General features: G+C 40.7%; 1 protein-coding gene across 4 annotated transcripts; it reads left to right on the forward strand.

Annotated features, from left to right (window-relative positions):
* Positions 1-3,001: 3,001 nt before the first annotated feature.
* Positions 3,002-19,874, forward strand: cep170ab (centrosomal protein 170Ab). Of its 4 annotated transcripts, XM_061830832.1 has the most exons (20): positions 3,002-3,107; positions 4,471-4,616; positions 4,716-4,805; positions 5,729-5,807; positions 5,983-6,041; positions 6,881-7,040; positions 7,229-7,360; positions 7,729-7,830; positions 7,924-8,181; positions 8,268-8,638; positions 9,072-9,200; positions 11,712-11,841; positions 12,039-13,427; positions 13,611-13,845; positions 14,979-15,087; positions 15,209-15,364; positions 16,470-16,558; positions 16,964-17,057; positions 17,847-17,898; positions 18,564-19,873. In XM_061830832.1, the coding sequence occupies exons 2-20, from the start codon at positions 4,512-4,514 to the stop codon at positions 18,812-18,814; spliced, it is 3,990 nt and encodes a 1,329-aa protein (XP_061686816.1). In that variant the 5' UTR covers positions 3,002-3,107; positions 4,471-4,511; the 3' UTR covers positions 18,815-19,873. The 4 variants fall into 4 exon arrangements, with proteins under 4 accessions (XP_061686816.1, XP_061686815.1, XP_061686814.1 ...); XM_061830831.1 differs by having other exon boundaries at positions 7,729-8,181; positions 14,979-15,084; positions 18,564-19,874; XM_061830830.1 differs by having other exon boundaries at positions 7,729-8,181.
* Positions 19,875-20,350: the final 476 nt, after the last annotated feature.

The following is a 20,350-nucleotide window of genomic DNA, read 5'->3' on the forward strand; positions in this document are numbered from 1 at the left end:
AATGATGCTTGCAGTACAAAAGGACTAAAGTATTTAAAAAATTTGTGTACCAATTCTTTTGCATAACAAAATACATGGTGAGCTCGGTCTAATTTGTTGCTGTTTTCCCACGGTGCACACCTGATCCTCTTTTTACTGAAAAGATCTGTCAGCTTTGCACATTTTGGTTCATGTGTAGCGTGAGGGAACATGAGGCGGGGGCGACCCGCTTAGCGCTTGTTTGCTGCTTCACAACAACTGTCTGTTGCACAACAGCAAGGGTCCGACAAAGTCACGAATCATAAACACATGCTGCAGCCTCGAGGCTATGATCTATACCGGGACATTCGGCTTGGCGTGCACGGCTTGAGTTGACACAAGACTACCCTATAGTATATTGTATTATGTTTTGTTAAAAGATGGCTATATGTATTGGAAATTATGTAGGAATTAATTTTTCAGTTTGTGCAACTCCAACTCAATAGTAGTACTTCCATATTATGTGATGTAATTGATTTGGTCAAAACCATATCTTTAATATACAGTCTCAATCAAAAGAGTTCATCAAAGGCCTAAATGGATTCAAATCAGCACAGTTGAAATTATTGTAATTAGTGACATTCTTTCATTGCTTAATTTGACCCCACCACCAATTTTATTCATTCATTCTTCACTTTTTATTCAAAACTCAAAATAAAAGTGTAAATTGTTCAGAAATGTATATTTAAATTTGGACAAGATTGAATTTTTCAGCTTCTTTGTCAACACTGAGTCCAGTCACTTACTGTGACCGTCACATGCTTGTCGTTATTTTGACATTTACATCACAGTTCACGTCACAAGTTTTCTGAATGAAACTGGTAATACTAAAATAGTTTTGAAATCCACATGCCCAAAAACTAAACTCTGATGTAATATACAGTACACCTTTTTACTAAACAGGACAAGATTCTTTTACATGTAAAATCATGCTAAATAAGGTCAATAAACAGAAGCGATCATTTTCTCAGAACAAAGCAAGTATAACCATTTAACTACAGTATTTCTTTTAAGACAAAAATGAAAAAAAATCTCGATTTATATTAATAGCGCTGTACAACTAAATTCCTGATGGGTATTTTTAACACTTACCGTGTATAGATAAATAAGGTTTTGAAGATGCTGCAGATAACGTTGCATGATAATAATGTAATTCTTCTACACAACTACAAATGCAACAACTACATGAATAAAACTAAGTTCCAAAATGTATTAACTTCCATTAAATATACAATAAATTGATAACTGTAATATACTTGCTATTCTTATCACATTCAGTTTATTATTGTAGTAGTAGAATGGGATCATTGTAAATTGTTTCTCATGCAGTACAGTAAACTATTAAGGTTAGTTTATTATACTATGATCACAAAACAGTGGGAAAGAAACATAGTGAAGCTGAACAGTCATGTTGGATTAATATGTGAAATTCACAAACATTAAAATGAACTAAACATGCATCACATTACCTTATTGTGGGGAAAAAATAATTTCTTGCTGAAAAATACTTAGCATGGTCATTGCTGACACGAGAAATTGATTTTAAAAAATGTTGCACATGCAATACAGCTCAACTTTGATTCGCACTGTCAGAGCAACGCAAAATTAGCAATGTTAATTAATGCAGGGGCAGTTAAGCTGTTTTTGTAAATTGGTAAAACAAAGGATCCAATTTTTTTAAAAAAAAGGGAACTGTCTTCTCAGATGATATTTGGAAATAAATCTTTACATTATTTTTCAATTTCTTTAGACTCATGAAGAATACAAACGATATATATGATATTAATACAAATAATTACCATTAACATTTCAAGTCCAATGGTATTTTGAGTGGCAAAAGAATGTTTGTTGTTATTGTTGTTTTCTTGTATTGCGTACTACGAAACATTCTCATCCATTTAGAATTAACCATTTGCTTATTGAAGAATAAAAACCTGATACTTTTGCGCCATCTCGTGTACCAAATAGTGAAGTGAAACTCTCGTGATTGTTTCCCCCCTAAAAAAAAAAAAAAAAAAAAAAAAAAAAAAACAGGTACAGCGTATACTTGTATATTTTTCATTTCTGTTTTAGAAAATAAATTACTCTAGAACCATTTGTGCATTTTGTCGAACAGGAATTACACTCTACCTAATCAAAACACCATCTGAAATGCCCAATATTCAATTTCCCATTCAAAACATATTGCAAGACATTTGTTGCTTTCATTTTGTAATTTGGTCATTTGTGTTTGGGTGATGCATCTAATTTTAATTAGTTTTGACTATGTTTGAAAATAATCTATTTTTGGTAAGATTAAAAGTTTTTTTCAGGCCATGTCACTTATTTCAGGAAAAAAAAAAAACGAGTTATCTTGGCATAAGATACTTCATGGAGAAATGTCATATTGTCTGAAATCCTCTTTGCTATTCAAATAGCTAGTGATAGGTACAAGTGTCTAATTATATTAGTTAATAGCGAACCAGTTCACACTATTACAAGTGGACAAGTCCCTGGCGAGTCATATCATACAGGAGGAGGCATTGAAGCATCACCATGTGGTCAAATGTCATCCTGTTAGATGGTTTCAGGGTTGTAAAATAAAGCATTACCTGGCCAAAGGTGTTAACAAAGCTGGAAACTCGTGGAGCAGGTCTGACCACAGGTAAAACAATATTCTCGTGTTTTAACAGCTCGGAAAAGTGTGCCTACGCGTCAGCCATGTTGGAAAGGTCAAGAGCAATCCATGACCATTGAAATTAAGTTATAACTTGCTTATTTCTCAACGGATTTTCACGAGGTTTACTTTTTTATCATGTCCGAACTGTGCGTTGTGCGATCACAACACCCCCCCAAAAAAAATCTACTTTTTTCACATTAATTTGAGGACGAATTCATAGGGTTGGAAAGGCAAACCAAGGCTTGCTACCGAGTGGCTGATACGAAAAGTGTCATGTTCTCTAAAATGAACACACAGCGCCATCGCGAGGCGAAGATACTGTAATGCTTATTGGGCTTGGCGGCCACGAACAGATAAAGAAGCACCAACAGCTTCAGCTTGGTCCATAAATCTAGTTCGTATCGGATGCTGATCACCGTGCAAGCAGCTGGTGAGTGAACCGTTTGCTCCACCGGGTTTGTTTACAACCAAAACGTCCGGGTCCTGATGCGGACTGAAGCTCGTTTCTGCGGACTCCCGAGGGATGCGGCGAGACGAGCATCGCGTTGTACGCATCTTATGAGACCGCTCGTCTTTTATGTGGACCATAACTGGATAATGTTGTGTCAACAGCAGCAGATAGATAGACCTGTTTTAAAATCTCTGATCTTGTACCATCTTCTCAAAGAAGCTGCAATTACCTCAAATAGCAAGTGTATCCCAGCGAGGTTGTGCGTACTTGCAGGATCATTCGACCCCGGTAGCTTCCGGATTTAAAAACGCAACCAAGGCTTGTGTCGAATAGTAAACCGCGCATAAACTGTGGCACATCTGATCGTGTGTGTTCATTAACAAACATTTCTTTCTGAAGAATATTTTACGCCTTCATGTGAAATATGGCCTAACTGGGCTAATTTGCAGGCGTTGTCATTGGCTGACTAGCCGTCAGCTGACCCCCCTTCTCAAGCCCCTTTGATGTGTTGTCATCTTCAGAAAAATTACTCTCATTGCATCTGAGCATGGATGTGCAGTCGAGCATCTAATGGAGACATGTAGGCCACTCTAAGCCTGGGCGCCACCGCTACACCTCCCCAAGAGGAGGCAGCCTGTCAAGTTTGGACGGAGATGATGTTCTAAAATCAGTCCCATATATTGCATGGACCAGCATGGATACGGCCCACTACAATGATTCAGCCATGAGTCAGCAAGGAGGCCTGTGTGCTGTTGCAGCATTCACCGAGTCCAGCTAATTGTTCGAGTCAAAACAGAGGCTGTTATGCTTTTACGCTGATAAAACTGTATATTGTTTACTGTGAATAGGAGGACTTCAAGGAAAGCAATTGTTTAAAGGAAAGAAAATCTACCCCACGTTCACGTGTGTAAATGTTTCCTTGATGGAGTTGCCCTGACTCTGAGCAGTTTTACTAATGAGCTGTTCGACTCATCCTCTCACAATTTCTCCTTTAGTGAGTGTCTCTGAGGAAATGTGATTCCTTTTTTATCATTTATATTTACTATGCATTTTTTTTCCATATTCTGTACCACTTGTGCTGGAGTAACCAAAGAAAACTCAAACAAGCAGAGGGTAAACGTGTACAAACTCAACACAGGAAGGGCGGAGCCATGATTTGAACCTAAAATCACAGAACTTTGAAGCAGACATGAGAACTACGAATCAGGAGTGGTGCCCTTCACTGTATTTTGTACCATTAAAACAGAACATTTTTGAATCAGCACTTGTACCGGACATCATTCAATTAGGTAGTTATTACAAAGGTTGTTGTAGATTTAACTGCTAAGTCTTTCATTTTCAGCACGCTGCATTAAAGGTCAAAGGAGATCTTGAAAGGCAGCTATGAGTCTGACGTCCTGGTTCCTAGTCAGCGGCGGTGGGACGCGTCATCGTCTCCCCAGAGAGATGATCTTCGTAGGGAGAGACGACTGTGAACTCATGCTCCAGGTACATAATATCTGCACTGAACTTCTCTCCCACTGTATTATAATCTGACATAGAGATGATTTTGGCTAACAGTGATTGGCTGGATTTGATGTGGTTTAGTCCCGCAGTGTGGACAAACAACATGCTGTTATCAACTATGACGCAGATACAGATGAACACAAGGTTAAGGACCTGGGCAGCTTAAACGGGGTAAATTCCTTAAATTCCCTCAAACATTTTCATAAATGATGTGAGTTGATCTTTTTGAAATGAGAGGCATATAACTTTTCCACTTGTTTGACTTTGTTCAATTGCCACATTTAAACTCCAAATAATATACTGTACATCGTGAAAAGAGGTTTTAGTGCAGGTTAACTTTGGAAAACAGAAATCCATCCAACCATTTCTTAGCAGCTTGTCCTCACAAGGGTCACGAGGGAGTGCTGGAGTCTATCCCAGCTGTCAACAGCTAGGAGGCAGGGTACACCCTGAACTGGTTGCCAGCCAATCACAGCGCACATCGAGACAAACAGCCACAGTCACAATCACACCTCGGGTCAAGTTGGAGTGTCCAATTAATGTTGCATGTTTTTGGAACGTGGGAGTTAAGAAGAGTGCCCGGGGAAAACCCATGCAGGCACGGGGAGAACATCCAAACTCCATACAGGTTGGTTCGGGATTGAACCAGGGACCTCAGAACTGTGAGGCCAAAGCTTTCCAACTGAGCCATCGTGCCACCCAAAACAGAAATTTTATTTGAAATCTGTCTTTATTTTACCATTGACATACTTTGAAATGGTATGATTTCTCAACACAAGACATGTAAATCAACAAAATTACACCATAGATGGATGGATGAATGGTTCAATAGATGATGGATGGATGTATAGATGAGTAATCATCAATGTAAAGACTAATCAGTTCATTGATTTCTCACAGCAATTCTGAAAAATAATTGAACAACGTCAAAGAACGCTCCATATGAATATGCAATGCTTCTTTTTACTTCTATCACAGAATTTGTTATCCCTGTAAAGGTACAAATTTGTCAGGCAGTCTTCAAATTGTATCTGTAATCTGTTCAACTACTTTATGTAGTGTTGGCTAAACCACAACATTGTTTTTTTCTGCAGACCTTTGTCAATGACGTCAGAGTACAGGAGCAAATGTACGTCACACTGAAGATCGATGACAAACTGAGGTTCGGTTACGATATCCTTTGAGTGTGTTCTTCAATCCTCTGTTGGGGAGCATGGCAGAAGGCCGGTACATTTCAACAACACTGCCTTGTGAAATGCTTCACTCTTCACTTTGTTGCATTATACATCAGGATATCACCACATGTTTGTCCCTATGAAATACGCACTTTCACCTTAACTTGTCCCACATATAAACTTGTTCACTGTTGTACGTGGAGAGCTGCATATACCTGAAGAGGCTCTTAAGGTGAGACTTCCTCTCTATGTGGAGATTGAAGAAATGATCCGTCCATCCATTTTCTGAGCCGCTTAATCGCACAAGGGTCGCGGAAGTGCTGGAGCCTATCCCAGCTGTCAATGGGCAGGAGGCAGGGTACACCCTGAACTGGTTGCCAGCCAATCACAGGGCACGTGAAGACAGACAACAGTCGGACTCACAATCACACCTAGGGGCAATTTAGAGTCACGAGTTAATGTTGCATATTTTTTGGATGTAACAGGAAACCAGAGGCACGGGGAGAATATGCATACCCCACACAGGCGGGGCCGGGATTAAACCCAGGTCCTCAAACTGTGAGACCAACGCTTTACAGCTGCGCCAAAGTGGTGCCTGAAGAAATAATCCATCCATCCATTTTCTTAGCCACTTAATCCACCGTGCCATTTTTTATATCTACTAAAAAGTTTGACTCGTTACATAAAACTACCGGTGTAACGAGCATTTTTTCATCCATGTCTTTAAAGTGAATTCATGCCAGCTTTGATACGTCATACCATGACTGATTTGAAAGGATACAAGAAAAGTACACTCAGTGGCCACTTCATTCGGCACAATGAAATAACATCTATTATTAGAATATATGAATAAATGGTGCTTTTTAATAAATAATATTGCATCTGTTTTATTGTTGTCCTTGATTGAGATGTCCAGGTGCAAGTGGCAGGTTATGCTCTACAATCTTTCAACCAATATACTGCACATAATGTATTATTTCCAAAATTCTCTGAATATTTTCATTTTTTTAAATTTTGTTTCATGATTGTTTTTAACGTCTCATCTTAAAACTACTTCTTCCTTCCTTTGAGCATGAGAAGTTTAGCAGCCAGCTTCAGCTCAGCCAGAGAAGGCCTCTGGGGGGTGAGTCATCAAAATCAGAAGGGAAACCCTCTGAGGCATCAGCACCTGTGTGCGAGGCAGCCTCTGCTAAAGCCCCAGAGCCTGGCAGGATGGAGGAAAAGATGACAGGTTAGTTACTAGGATACAGTGCAAGGTGCACAGCCTGCAATGCTGTTTGAGTTCTTGCATTGCTTTAATGTTCTTGTACTCTCATTTCCATTTCAGTTGTCTTAATATACATGTCCTTCTGCCTTCTTTTCATATTTTGTGGAAAGAACAGTCATGTTTTTTGTTTTGTTTTGGTTTGTGTGTTCTAGATGTAGCGGTTTTGCACAGGGGAACACCGCTTTATGGACAGCCTGCCTGGTGGGGTGATGGAGCTGCTGAGGATCATTCTGGAAAGCCTGAAGAAAAGAATTTGGAACGGAATCGTGAAAAAGCTCAAATAGGTACATGAGGTGGGGGGGGGGGAGATGAAAAAATACACACACACACTTATAATCAGCTGTTTATACAGTAAAAGTAGTTAAGCTTCTTTCGGCTTGTCCCGTTAGCGGTCGCCACAGCGTGACATCTCAGATGAATGCTCATATTTCTTTGACGCTGTTTTTACGCTGCATGCCCTTCCTGATGCAACCCCTCTTTGGGGCCTCAGTGAGATACAGTATGAATTCATAACAAGGTCTTGTATAAGTAGTCCTTTGATTTGTAGCTTATCAGCTGCAATGTAGAGTATTTTAATTCATTAACTACAAACCAAATGACCAGATTTCAGTGTTAAATATGAACCACCATGCCGTTGTATTTGGTCTGACAGACACTACGAAGAGTGCAGAAATGCCAAAGTCTCCCGTGCCAATACCCTCTACTCAGGAGCCCAGTTACTTTGAAATTCCAACCAAAGATGCTCCCCCAGAAGGTAAAGTGAGCGGGGAAGCCTTATCAAAAGATCAAGAGGCTGGTACTTCATCTGCCACAGAGCCCGTACATGGTCATGCATCCTACACCATAGAATTTGACCATGGAGCATCGGGCAAAGTGACAGTCAAAGATCGAGTGGCGAAGTTGGGTTTAGACACAAGACCACGTCCGAAAAGGGGAGTGGGAGAGGAACTGAGTCCGCTTCAGACAGCCATGGTGGCAGCAGAGGTCAAAGTCGCTGATTGGCTGGCTCAGAATGAGCTGCCTTTGACTGTCAAAGAAACGGTTGTAGAAGATGGTGGGGAAAGTGTGAAGAGTGATGTACCTGTTCAACTCAGGAGTCTTAAAGGTACTGCATGTACAGTACGCACAACACAACTAGAGTAACATGGTGTTGTCCTCACTAGAAGCTGATTTGCCATTCTTCCATGTCAGACAGCAAACATGACGATGGCACACAGAGCGACTCCGAGAACGCACTTGGAGAACAACGCAGGGCTGCTGCTCTGGAGGAGCACTCGTTGGGGCTTTGGGGCGGAGCTGGAATGAAGATCAGGGAAGTGCGCGCTAATGTGCCTGAGGGGCTCTTTGCGGAGGAGGAAAGTCCGGCACGCCGCCGCCGCTCTTCAAGCACAAAGGTGTCGGTTGGCTTTGTAGGAAGGCAACATAGCGCGGCATCGCACCAACAAAACAGTCGTGATGAGTGCTATCAACAAGGAGATGATTGTAGCGACAGAGGGACGTACACTATTGAGCTGGAAAATGGAGATCAGGAAGAAAAAGAGGCTCGTAAAATGATTGACAAGGTGGGAAGGAAACAACAACATATGTTGTCCCAAAGTTCATTATAAATAAACTCATATTTGCATCCATGCATTCATTTTCCGCAACACTTATTCTACAAGATGGAGGCTGGGTGCACCCTGAACCTCTGGTCACCAGGCAATCGCAGGACACATATGTATAAACTCACAGTCATTGAAACTCACATTAACACCTATGGGGAATTTAGAGTCTTCAGTTGACATATCATGCATGTTTTAGGGATGTGGAAGGAAACCAGAGTGCCAGAGAAAAGCCGCACATGCACAGGGAGATCATGTAAACTCATACTTGCAAGCCCGCATTTGAATCCCGGTCCTCGTAACTGTGTGGCGGATACGCTAACCAGTGTCGACCATTTTAACATGTTTGATGTAAATTGTGTTTCGTTTTGTTTTTTGAATCTGTATCTTCCAGGTGTTTGGTGTAGATGAACTAGAGACTGTGCAAGTTTCCAGAATGGCGAGTGCAGCCCTAAAAGAGGACATCCCCTCCCAGAGGTCTGCCACTAGAGAAAGAGGAAAACCTGGCTTCACGGAAAATGAGGTGCAAAATTAATACAACGTAATGAAAAGATTATCATACGTATATGTACAGCATTTGCATGTGTACAGTGCATCTATATGTTTGTGTATATAGTCTAAAATCATGTTTGAGGGTTTATTTAAAAAGTTTAGTTTTCCTCTCTCTTCCCATCAGCCATGTTGGATATTACATCATTGTTGGATGCGCGTCAGAAGCAGTGGGCTGTGATGTTGCAACAGGCTAGATTGAGAACAGTCAAAACGTGGGTCTCCAGGATCAAAGACGAAGAACAAGAGCCTCCTTTGAGTGACCTTCGTAACAAGTAAAGGGGCGGCAGATCATCTTCAGCGATTAATTTAGGGAATAGTACAAGGGTCGAGGCACTGATCAGAGAAGATCGTAGCATCACCACTGATGACATCACCATCAGGTGTCATGACCAATGACGTAAAATTAACCCCTTTAACATTTTGTGACCTTCTGAAAAGGTTTAGGTGTAGTTGTCCTTCAAACGGAAGAAATTCAATCACAGCTCTCTGCTTCTGACGGTCATCCAACAATGACGTCATTTCTAAAATGGCTGACAGGAAGAGGACGGTCTTAAATGGAACATTTTTGGAATAAAATATCAAAACTACAAATCGTAAAATTTTAATCAATTCAAATCAATTATTAGTAGGTTAAATTATGTTGGGCACATTACTTTTTGACTGTTCCTTGAGTAAATCTAGCAGCATTTTGCAAAAACAAAATATATATATATCCATGTGGAAAATGTGTTCTGGTCAGATGAAACCAAGGTCAGACTTTGTGAGCACTTCATGCAAACACAAAACTAATGATTCATTACAAAAAGGACGTGATACCTACAATGAGTATTGGGTTACTAATATTGTGCTTTGGGAATTGGTTTCTTCCACTGGAATTGGGGCCAAGAACTTAGATCTCAGAGGGCATTATGAATAGTTCAAAATACAAGTTAGTGCTCGCACATAACCCTCGGGGTTTGGCAAGAAAGAACACATATGTCAGGAAACATCAATGACGTCGAATAAAAACTAGACTGCGCACTCTGCATCCAACATTGGTTCCACCATTGTCAACAGGCTTGACTTCCGGTCAGGGCAAAAAGCATGTTAAACAATACACAACGATGCGATAAATCTATATACTTGGGATGTTTTGGATCCCTGGAGACATGAATATAATCTAAACATTTTCAGCATGCCCAGGAAGGTTTAAAAGATACATTGACACATACATATGTAATAGGAGGTACCAACCTTCATAATATTGTAATATATTTTCTACATTCAGAATTATAATGGGTGGCCCGGTGGATCAGCTGGTAAAGTGTTGGCCTCACAGTTTTGAGGACGTGGGTTCGATCCCGGTCCCACCAGTGCGGAGCTTGCATGTTCTCCCCGTGCCTGCGTTTGTTTTTGCTTGGCATTCCGGTTTCCTCCCACATCCCAAAAACATGCAACATTAATTAAACAGTCTCAATTGCCCCTCGGTGTGATTGTGAGTGCGACTGTCTCAATGTGCCCTACGATTGGCTGGCAACCAGTTCAGGGTGTATCCCGCCTCCTCCCTGTTGACCGCTGGGATAGGCTCCAGGACTCCTCACGACTCTCGTGAGGATAAGCGGCAAAGAAAATGGATGGATAATTATAATCATTAATTATGAATGTAAACTGAAACACTTACCTGTGAAATGTTATTTCTTTGCAACCGCCTGCACGGTTTTGACAGGTAATAGCCCAATAACAATTAACCATATTGACACCAAAAAAGCTAAACCTAACATATTCCAATATTATGTTTCACAATGTACAATTGTAAGGATATCAAAGGGTGTCAACTTTCATGTGAAATAATACCCAAAGCAATGTTTTGCCCTGACCGGAAGTTGAATCCAAATTACCACGTGAAAGGGGTTTGTACAGAGTCTAGTTTTTATTCTACGTCATTGGGAAACCTTTTTTTAACATTTGAGGTTAATCAGCAGCACTTTAAAGTGTGGCAGGTGTGTGCTGACTCTAATGAGTTTGAATGTGATTGACTAATTTTGAGCTCAGCCACATCCCCATTTATCAGAGGGCATCCACACTTGTCCAACCACATTATATCAGTTGTGCAGTTTTGCTTACCCTCTCAATTTTCTTTCAATTAAGATGTACAGGTCGTATAGATCACATTAATGATGGTAAAATGTTGAATCCATAGTCACATTTCTTTACATCACAAAAACCCGGATGCAGAACTGATGTGTTTTGACATTTCTTTTAAGTATATTTGTTTAACCTAAATAACCCTTATTACAAGCACAACACAAAAAGGTGAAATAAACACTGTAGTAACAATTGTGATGGAATTTTGTAGCTTTGTTATAACTCAAAAATAATTACTTAAATTTTTTGATTTGGTGTGTTTTGGTATTGAGTCCTGGCATTGTAATTTCAGATTGAGGTTTCCCATATAATCCTGTTTAGTCGATATAAATAACCCTTCCACGTTGTCTTTTCCCAGGTACGGCCTGAAGACCTGGTCGTAGGTGGTCCTCGTTGGGTCTCACAGTGGGCTATTCTTGCCGCCAGCCACGTAAGGACAGATCCAGAGGGGTCTGGTGCAGAGAGTCATGGTTTAGTTACGGACAAAGGTACTGAAGTGTTGCCGAGAAGGACGTTTCACTTAAAAAATAAATACGTACATACAATGAATGTATTTTATTTATGTGCCAGAAAGTGGGAAGATGAAATACCTGCAAATAGTACTGGGAGTGCAACTCTTCCTAAAGTACTGCACACACACACACCAGTGAGACTCATTTGAGATCAAACTTTTTTTTCCCAACAGATGTAAGTGAAAGCAATCATTCCTTTGCTTCATCTGGTCAAAAAGAACGTAAAAGAAGAACTCTGCCTCAGGTTCCCAGTGAGGAAGTTACTCAAGGAAGAAGGACTCCAAGTTGTGGCATGCACACAGATATGGGAGAGAAACAGGACACAGAACTGCAAGAGAAGGAGAACCAGGAGGGGAGAATAGCCAGGGGGGAACATTTGCCTGTTCATAGCAGCCCTAGTCACTCTTCACCAGCAAAGTCGCAGGGCAGCAGTTATGGGAGAAGAAGTCAATCAGGTGTGCTGGCAAAGCTACCCCCTCGGCCAAAGACGAGTGGAGAGAGGAGAACGGACGAAGTCCAGAGGAGGAGAAAGGAAGAAGATAAGATCAGTGAGAGTAGTGGGAGACCATTTTTGAGACAGGAGAGTTTTACTGTGGAGAAACCGAGCTCCAATGTGCCCATTGCGATGATACCCCGCATTGATGGACTCACAGGTAGCAAACCCCCGAGTATAGAGGCTGGCATCGACAATGAGACACTACAGAAAGACTCTGAGGCAGTGGCAGCTTTCTTAGAGACCACTGTATCTGACCAAGGTGATCCACCGAGTCAGTCCATTGAAGGTTCCATGTCACCAGAGTCTGATGTGGACACAACTAGTACAGTAAGCCAGGCTGATGGAGCAAGGAGAATGGTTCAAAAACGGCGCATTCTTGTAGGACAGCAAAAAGAGAAAACCATTGTCTGCTCAAACAACAAAGGCCCACCTGCTGGTCGAGGGACACAAGACACGAGGGATAAGACTAAAGCACAGAGTATTCAGCAGCCTTGGACTTCTCTGGACCTCACAGACGATGATGTCAATTCTAACTCACTCCTCTCTGATAGCCAGCCTAAATCACAGGAAATCAGAGGTTCACGAGCAAGAACCCAGGCAGGAAGCACTACAGTGGGGGCGAGTACCAAGTCCAGTAGGGCTAAGATCAACCAGGCCCCTCTTTCCCTTCCAGCCAGTAAAACCACTAATGTCCCCAAGCCAAGGCCCACAAGGGCATCAATACTGCGACGAGCCCGACTAGGTGACTCAACTGACACTGACCCTGCAGATTTGGAGAGAATGTCTGTGGCCTCTGAGGCCTCAACTGCTAGCTCCACATCCAGGACAGGACTGGCAAAAAGAGGAATGTCCAGGATAGAGGCTTTGGCGCAGCCAAGGAGACCAAGGGTTGGTTCTCCTTCTGCCCAGAGTGACTCTGAAGCCACTGTGTCCAGGAGTAGAGCACTGGGAGCTCGAAGTACTGCAGGTGATTATGCTACTAGACACGGACCAAGAGGGTCCAATGTGTCTTCTGTATGTGGACCCAGAGCCAGGGCGAACAGTGCCTCCAAGCTCTCTGACAAAGGTAAAGCCACCTCTTCGTACGGGCTGGCCACACCAGCAGGTATTTGTGAGTGAAAACTACTTTTTTGATGCGTAACTGTCAACTTTTTGATCCAATTAATTGATAAGCCATTTTGTTGTTCCGGTACAAATCAACAATTATTTAAATTCCCAAACATGATCCAATCCTTCATTCTTTCCATAGCCAGTACTCGGTGGCGCCGTGTCCCCGTAGAGTACGCCTCCACCTCAGAAGACGAGTACGGTTCCAACCGCCATATCTCCAAACAGGGCCACACGCGGCCACTTCCATCCACACGAGTGGCCCAGCTCGGAGGCTCAGGGCCAACAGCTCCTAATTTTGTAGGCCCGAAGACCCCGTGTACGGATCAGGATGAATATATGAGAGACTGGACAGCACACAGTGAGGAGATAGCCAGGTATGGAGGTGGAGTTGGAAAACATAAGATAATGTAAACTCGTATTTAAAAGTTATTCAAAGAGGGATTTCTGTCAGTTTATTACCATTATGCATGCATTTATTTTTCTGAGAAAATGATTATTGAATCAACTCACAGAATCCCTCTGGCCACTAACATAATTTGGTGTCAACTTCTCTTTATGAATACTACAGCTTGTTGACATAATCCAGAGCTGATTTAGCATGCTAACATTAACTGTAAATGCCACAAACGATGCTCAACTGTAAGGGAGAATGACGGTTCAAATTCTTGTTGGGCAACGAGATACTGGAGGAATGCTATTGTGCGTCCTGGCTACTATTAAGGTGCCCTTAAGCAAGGCGTCGACCCCACCACCAATCGAGCTCAAGTTGGGCAGCACTCTATGCAACTCTTTAACGCTCACTATCTTCTTTCATACCTGGATGTGTGTAATCTGGTTTTACGTGTGGCATTCAACACGAAGAGTGTGAGTTGAATTTCACTGAGGGATGACAATAAGTACAGTGTAATACATTAGAAATAATGAAATTTGTGCTGTGTAGTGCTTTAGATGAGGGTATCGGCTACAGTGGAAGCTGGCGGTCCATTTCTTAACAACAGAAATAATCTTGAAGGGTCAAACTTGCTCTAATATTGGCAATTATGGGCGAGTTAGCGTTCTTAACTTCACTCCTACTAAATGTAACTTGGATACTGAAATGCAAACTTGTATAGGAATATGAAGGTGGTTTTGTTTTTACAGGCGAATCTCACATATCTCACATTTTTCATCTAAAGGTCAAAACATTGACTCTCTTAGAATGTGAGTCTGCTCACTTCACATTCACGTAGCAATTGTGCACAAAGTGTTTTTCTTTTCTTCTTACATTCCTCTCTTCACACAACTTCTTTTAGAATATACTAAATGTCATAAAAGCAAATGGTGCTCTTGTAAGGTAGCAGGCATGATGTCAACGTCAAACTCCCAAGTTTTGTGCGACTGCCTATATTACAATTTCAGCTATACAAACCTTAAGGTGCTCATTCTCAAGTGTTTGGTTCATACTAAGAAATAGGATTATGGATTCACATTATAAAAGTAATTTTTAATATCCTTATTTGCTCAACAGGATCAGCCAGGACCTTGCCAAAGACCTAGCAATGCTAGCAAGAGAGATTCACGATGTAGCTGGAGAGATTGACTCAGTGAGCCCTGCAGCCACTGAACCTGCAATCGTGGTATTGTCCAAATATTTGACAATACATCAGAACATCGATTCATAAACATGGATTTAGTTTTAATGCAAAATTAAACAACATTTTCACATCGCTACAATGAGGTGAATTTGTGTTGTTGTAGCTGGAGGAATGTGATGACAGCTTCGACCGACACGGTACATCAACAGATGGTGGCACTGCTCTGGGAGCAACCGGGAAGTCAGTGGAAATGAGACCAAGGTCCTCCAGTTCGCAAGGATCTCGCGCCATTCGGCGACAAACATGGAACCAGCATGAAGTGAGTCTCGCTTTGAATATGAAAAAAATTGATTAACATCAAAGTGTGTATTGCCTCTCATAATAGCAAGATAGGGCTGTAGTGCAGACTTGGGCTTCAAGACTATTAACAAATTAAGAACACCACAAATAGGGTTACATGCATTATTGCAACAATACATTACTGAGTAAGTAGAGCATACCAATGCTGGATTTACAGCATGGATGGGCAACATATGGCACACTGAGCATTTACATGATTGGTTGATTTTTTTTTTAATGTTTTTTACATAATTAAATAGTTGTTTAATTGAATTATTTTAAATAATAAAACAAAATGAAGAAAAACATGTACAACTATTTTATTAAAATTACATTAATCATAAATAACACAAGGCAGCACAGTGAAGCAAATTGTTAGAGCGTTAGCCTCACAGTTCACAGTTCAAATCCGGGCTCAGCCTATGTGAAGTCTTTCCCTTGCCTGCGTGAGTTTTCTCTGGGTACTCTGGTTTTCTCCCACATCCCCAAAACATGCAACATTAATTAGACACTCTAAATTACCCTTAGGTGTGATTGTGAGTGCAACTGTTGTCTGTCTCCATGTGCCCTGCGATTGGCTGGCAACCAGTTCAGGGTGTACCCCACCTCCTGCCCAATGGCAGCTGGGATAGGCCCCAGCACTCTTGTGAGGATAAGCAGCAAATAAAATGGATGCATGGAATTTAACAAAAAATCGTATTGTAACTTGTTTCTATCTCATCTATAAAAATTATGCCCCCACCCCCAAAAAAAATGCAAAAAAAATAAATGTGGCCCCTGAGCACCAGTTTGCCCACCCTTGATTTACAGCAAACTGAATACTAGAGGAGGCATTTAACAAACACACACACATTTTTCTTGAACCAAAAGGAGGTGGGGGGGGTGCATTTGCCATGTACCGTTTATGGTGTTAATGCATGGACGTCTCGTTGGTTTATAATTATCCAAACTTGCCACAATAATGTTTCATATTTTTTCAACAATATACTGATATAGTGTAGCACCAGTTAAATGATGTGGGTTAGGGTTATGTTTCAAGCATTTGTAAATTTCCTTGTGTTAAAAAACATTTTTTCATCTAACAGGCATTGCTAGATAGTTTACTTCTACCATCTGTGAATCAACTTTCAAATAGAATACGGCAATCTGTCGACAAAACGGTCAGCAAAATCAGGTGAGTGCCATACTGCATCACAATAAGCATTCACACATGTTGATGTTTAAGATTTTATGATAGATGCTGGTCCAAGAAAATTGTAAGTATAGGACAGAAATACTGTATATTGAATCATGAAATGTGCTGTTTTTATTTTTAATATTTGCTGAAACGAGGCCAGCTAAGCTAATATGAATGACACATCAGAAAAGTCCACACAACAGCCAGTATGTACTAAATCTTGTACATTATCATCCACATGATGATGACTGACATGCTTTTCCTTCATTGTGACAACATTGTGCGTCACATAAATGAAATTATATGATTCATTAATCTAATGGGAAGGGCTACATAAAGGATCATTTCATGCATTTTGGTTTTATCCATCTGTATTTTTTTTTACTGCTTCTCAAACTTAAGGATCCTTTTCAAGGATAAAGACTGCAAATGGGAGGAGATTGAGAGCAAACTTCAGGCAGAGCATGACTCCTTGCTGTTGAGGTGCTCCAACAAGGTGATATTCCTGCCTGCTCACAATTGATCATTTTATATACTCCAGTAAAAAATGGCAAAAACAGTTCCATTTTCTGTTTAAATCGTGCATTTCTTTCAAATTCACATGTGAGTGGGTGGAAGCTATATTCTAAATATTGTCAAGTATACACTGGACAGTAAATAACTCATAACCCTTCGGGTATTCTATTGCATGACCAGACACTTTCCTGTATTTTGTTTGTTATTACTGTGCTGTTGAGTCGTACAAAATGACATCGTATTAAAAAGCAATTTATCATGGCTCATATAATGAGATATGTCATATAATCTGTTTACACTAGTAATCCAATTGGTTTTCACAGAAAGGAATTAATGCCTTTGAGTAGAAAATCTGTATCCTATAACAGTAACCACAAAATATTGGATTCTTTTTGCCGGGAGTCATAGAAAGTGTTGACAGAATACATTTCTGTGTGTGTGTGTGGGGGGGGGGGTTCGTAATTATTTAGAATGCTCGGCTGAATTCCTGTTTAGAAGTAGAGAGAAAAACATCAGATGGCGCTCTAGAGTCTTACTCCTCAGGATTAATGTTTCACTCAGCAACATAGTCATAAATTCTGTCTCAACCCAGTCCAGTTGACTTATACGAACCACTGAAAAGCTGTGCTTGGCTTGCTGACAGTGCAAGGGCTCATAAAGAAAGCAGTGATGTGTGCGTACAGAGACACTATTTTACATGCAAGATTGAACTACTCCATCACCATAGATAAGACCTGTTCACATTTATTGTTGTTGTTGTTTTTACCAGGAGATTTCCACTATCATTCAAGACCTAAAAAGAGTGGAAAGACAACTGCTAGGTATGGATATAATAAACTTTATGTTTTCATGTGGAAAAGTATGTTTAGCCAATTTCAGTAAAGTAACGGGGTTCACTTTAGTTTAGTAAACATGGGGTTACATTTCTGGCATGGTGTTGCGACTGGTTATATCATTGGCCTCACAGTTCTGAGGACCAGGGTTCAAATCCGTCCTGTTTGGAGTTTGCATGTTCTTCCTCCTGCCTGCGTGGGTTTCCTCTCACATCCCCAAAACATGCATTAATTGGAGCCTATAGATTGCCCCTAGGTGTGATTGTAACAACACTAATGTGTGGTTAATAATATTCAGTGAAACAGAGTCTTGACAGTTTATTTTTCTTAAAATAAATTGTGCCTGTTGTCATGTGCAAATTTATTGGATTTAATTTGGAATCAATTCAAATTGAGCAAGTCACTGATGGTGTCGTGGTACACACGCCTGCCTTTGGTGCAAGCAGCGTGGGATTGATTCCCGCTCAGTGATGATGTCGATATCTGCCCTGCGACTGACTGGCGACCAGTTCAGAGTGTAGTCTGCCTTTCGCCCGAAGCTAGCTGGGAAAGGCTCCAGCTTTCCCGTTACCCTTGTGCGGATAAGTGGCTTAGATAATGACATGACATTGAAACTAAGCAGTTACTTTTGAATGTTTGTTCTCCTTGGCCAGTCATTGATATGATGGTGGACCCAGACGGCACGCTGGATGCCCTGACCTGCTTGGGCCTCACCAACCCTTTGGCTGACCAGAAGCGTCCTGCATCTCACCAGGCGGAGTCACCACTTCCCTCCGGGGCAGAGGCTTCTTCCACTGGATTGTTGGACTCACGGCATGAAGTTGCTCCCGGCGAATCACACGGACTGGCGGAGAGTGTGCAGGTGGCAGAGCAAGTTACAGGGTCCAAACAAACTAGTGGATAAATTGATAACCCTGAACCAGCTTCTAAAATGTTTCCATTATCTTGGACTTATCCTTAAGCCCCTGGAAGCAAACATAATTTTGACATAACCTTTCAGGATAGTTAGGGGTTTTCGATATGTAAAATTACCTTCACCTATCCTGAAGTTTACTACAGTTTACATAATTATTCTGTCAACGCAAAGCAATTTACTTGTACAAACATTTTTTGCACAAGTACATTACCCAAGGTCTTGTATGAGAGTTATAATATTTTGTCTGCTGCTCGTCAATGTCAATGCAAATAAACAGTGTAAGTTAATATGAAATCTGTGTGCAGGTGTCGGGAAAGAACCTACAACGATCGGGTTTTCCATGTAATTTTCTTTGTTTGTTCGTTTTGGGTTTTGGTTGTGAAAAGAACTGAGATGCACAGTATTTCTCATGTAATTGCTTCGTCCAGTCATTTCTCAAATTACTACATGCGTTTTCCATGTGAAAATATCATGTGGAACATGTCTAGAATAAAAAAGAGGTCAAATGTAGCTGTGAGGAAGATTCTCTTTTCCGTGAAGTATTCTGTTACACATGCTCTAAATTGAGCTATCACTGCAGTACAAGAGCATAAATAATGAAATACCGACTGGGTCATAAAATTATTTTATTTACACATTTTGAAGCAGGTGCATGGTTGATGTCTAAAAGATCAGGAAATTCCCTTCACAATAATCCATTATTGGTGGTTTAAGCCAAAAAGTATACAGGGTTGCAATCATTCAGAAAAAAAAAAAAGCTTTTGTCATATTTTTTCCCACTCAAGGATTGTGTTCAAACCAACGTAGACAGGGTTGACCTCCGAGTCCTGCAGCAGCACGCTGCACTGATGCAAAGGAGGAATGGACAATGTATCATCATATTAACGTTTACACATGAATGTAACCATCCAATTTGACCAAACAAATTTACTACTAACTGCATTTTGTGATCAGTACTTAGTGTACTTTTGTTTGTTGATGAATTTAGAGACGTTTGTACAAAAAAAAAAATATTGAGAATAAGTTTAGTATATTTGTTGACCTCACAATACCTGTGTATTGTTTGGCATTTTTTTCAATAAAATGCATGATAATCATACGATTACGTTTTTTACTGACCTTGCTTAGTATATCTGGAATGTTTTGTTTGCAAATGTAAGACACAAGGATGGATTGTCACGTTGAGGCTGAACCAGAAACCTTCAATTTGCAAATCTTGAGTTTGTTTTACAACTAGGTGAACCGACATCACATACAAATATTGAAAAAAAAAAATCCCACCAAATCCTTGCTCTGGTACGGAGCCCCAAAGGGACATTGAAAAAAAAAAAATATAGTATTCAACAAAAGCCAACGCTACATTGAGTAAACTAACCATTGAAGAAGAAAAATGGTGTTGCACGGTCCAATTAGTTATCGTTGAGTTACAACTTTTGCTGTTTCAAAGTTACTAAGATGTTTCCCCTTGATGCATTTGCACTGTGTTGCAAATAAGGAAATTATGCATAGGTAGCAGAAATTTCT

The sequence above is a fragment of the Syngnathoides biaculeatus genome, chromosome 9, assembly GCF_019802595.1.
Source record: "Syngnathoides biaculeatus isolate LvHL_M chromosome 9, ASM1980259v1, whole genome shotgun sequence".
Taxonomy (NCBI): Eukaryota; Metazoa; Chordata; class Actinopteri; order Syngnathiformes; family Syngnathidae; genus Syngnathoides; species Syngnathoides biaculeatus.

What these genes read in the sequence shown, in the direction of transcription:
- cep170ab (XM_061830830.1), top strand. Translation starts at nt 4,512, where the DNA reads ATGAGTCTGACGTCCTGGTTCCTAGTCAGCGGCGGTGGGACGCGTCAT. An exon ending in TACCTGAAGAGGCTCTTAAG is followed by an intron (nt 6,042 to 6,880) that starts GTGAGACTTCCT and finishes CCTTCCTTTGAG; the next exon opens with CATGAGAAGTTTAGCAGCCA. An exon ending in CTCGTAAAATGATTGACAAG is followed by an intron (nt 8,639 to 9,071) that starts GTGGGAAGGAAA and finishes TGTATCTTCCAG; the next exon opens with GTGTTTGGTGTAGATGAACT.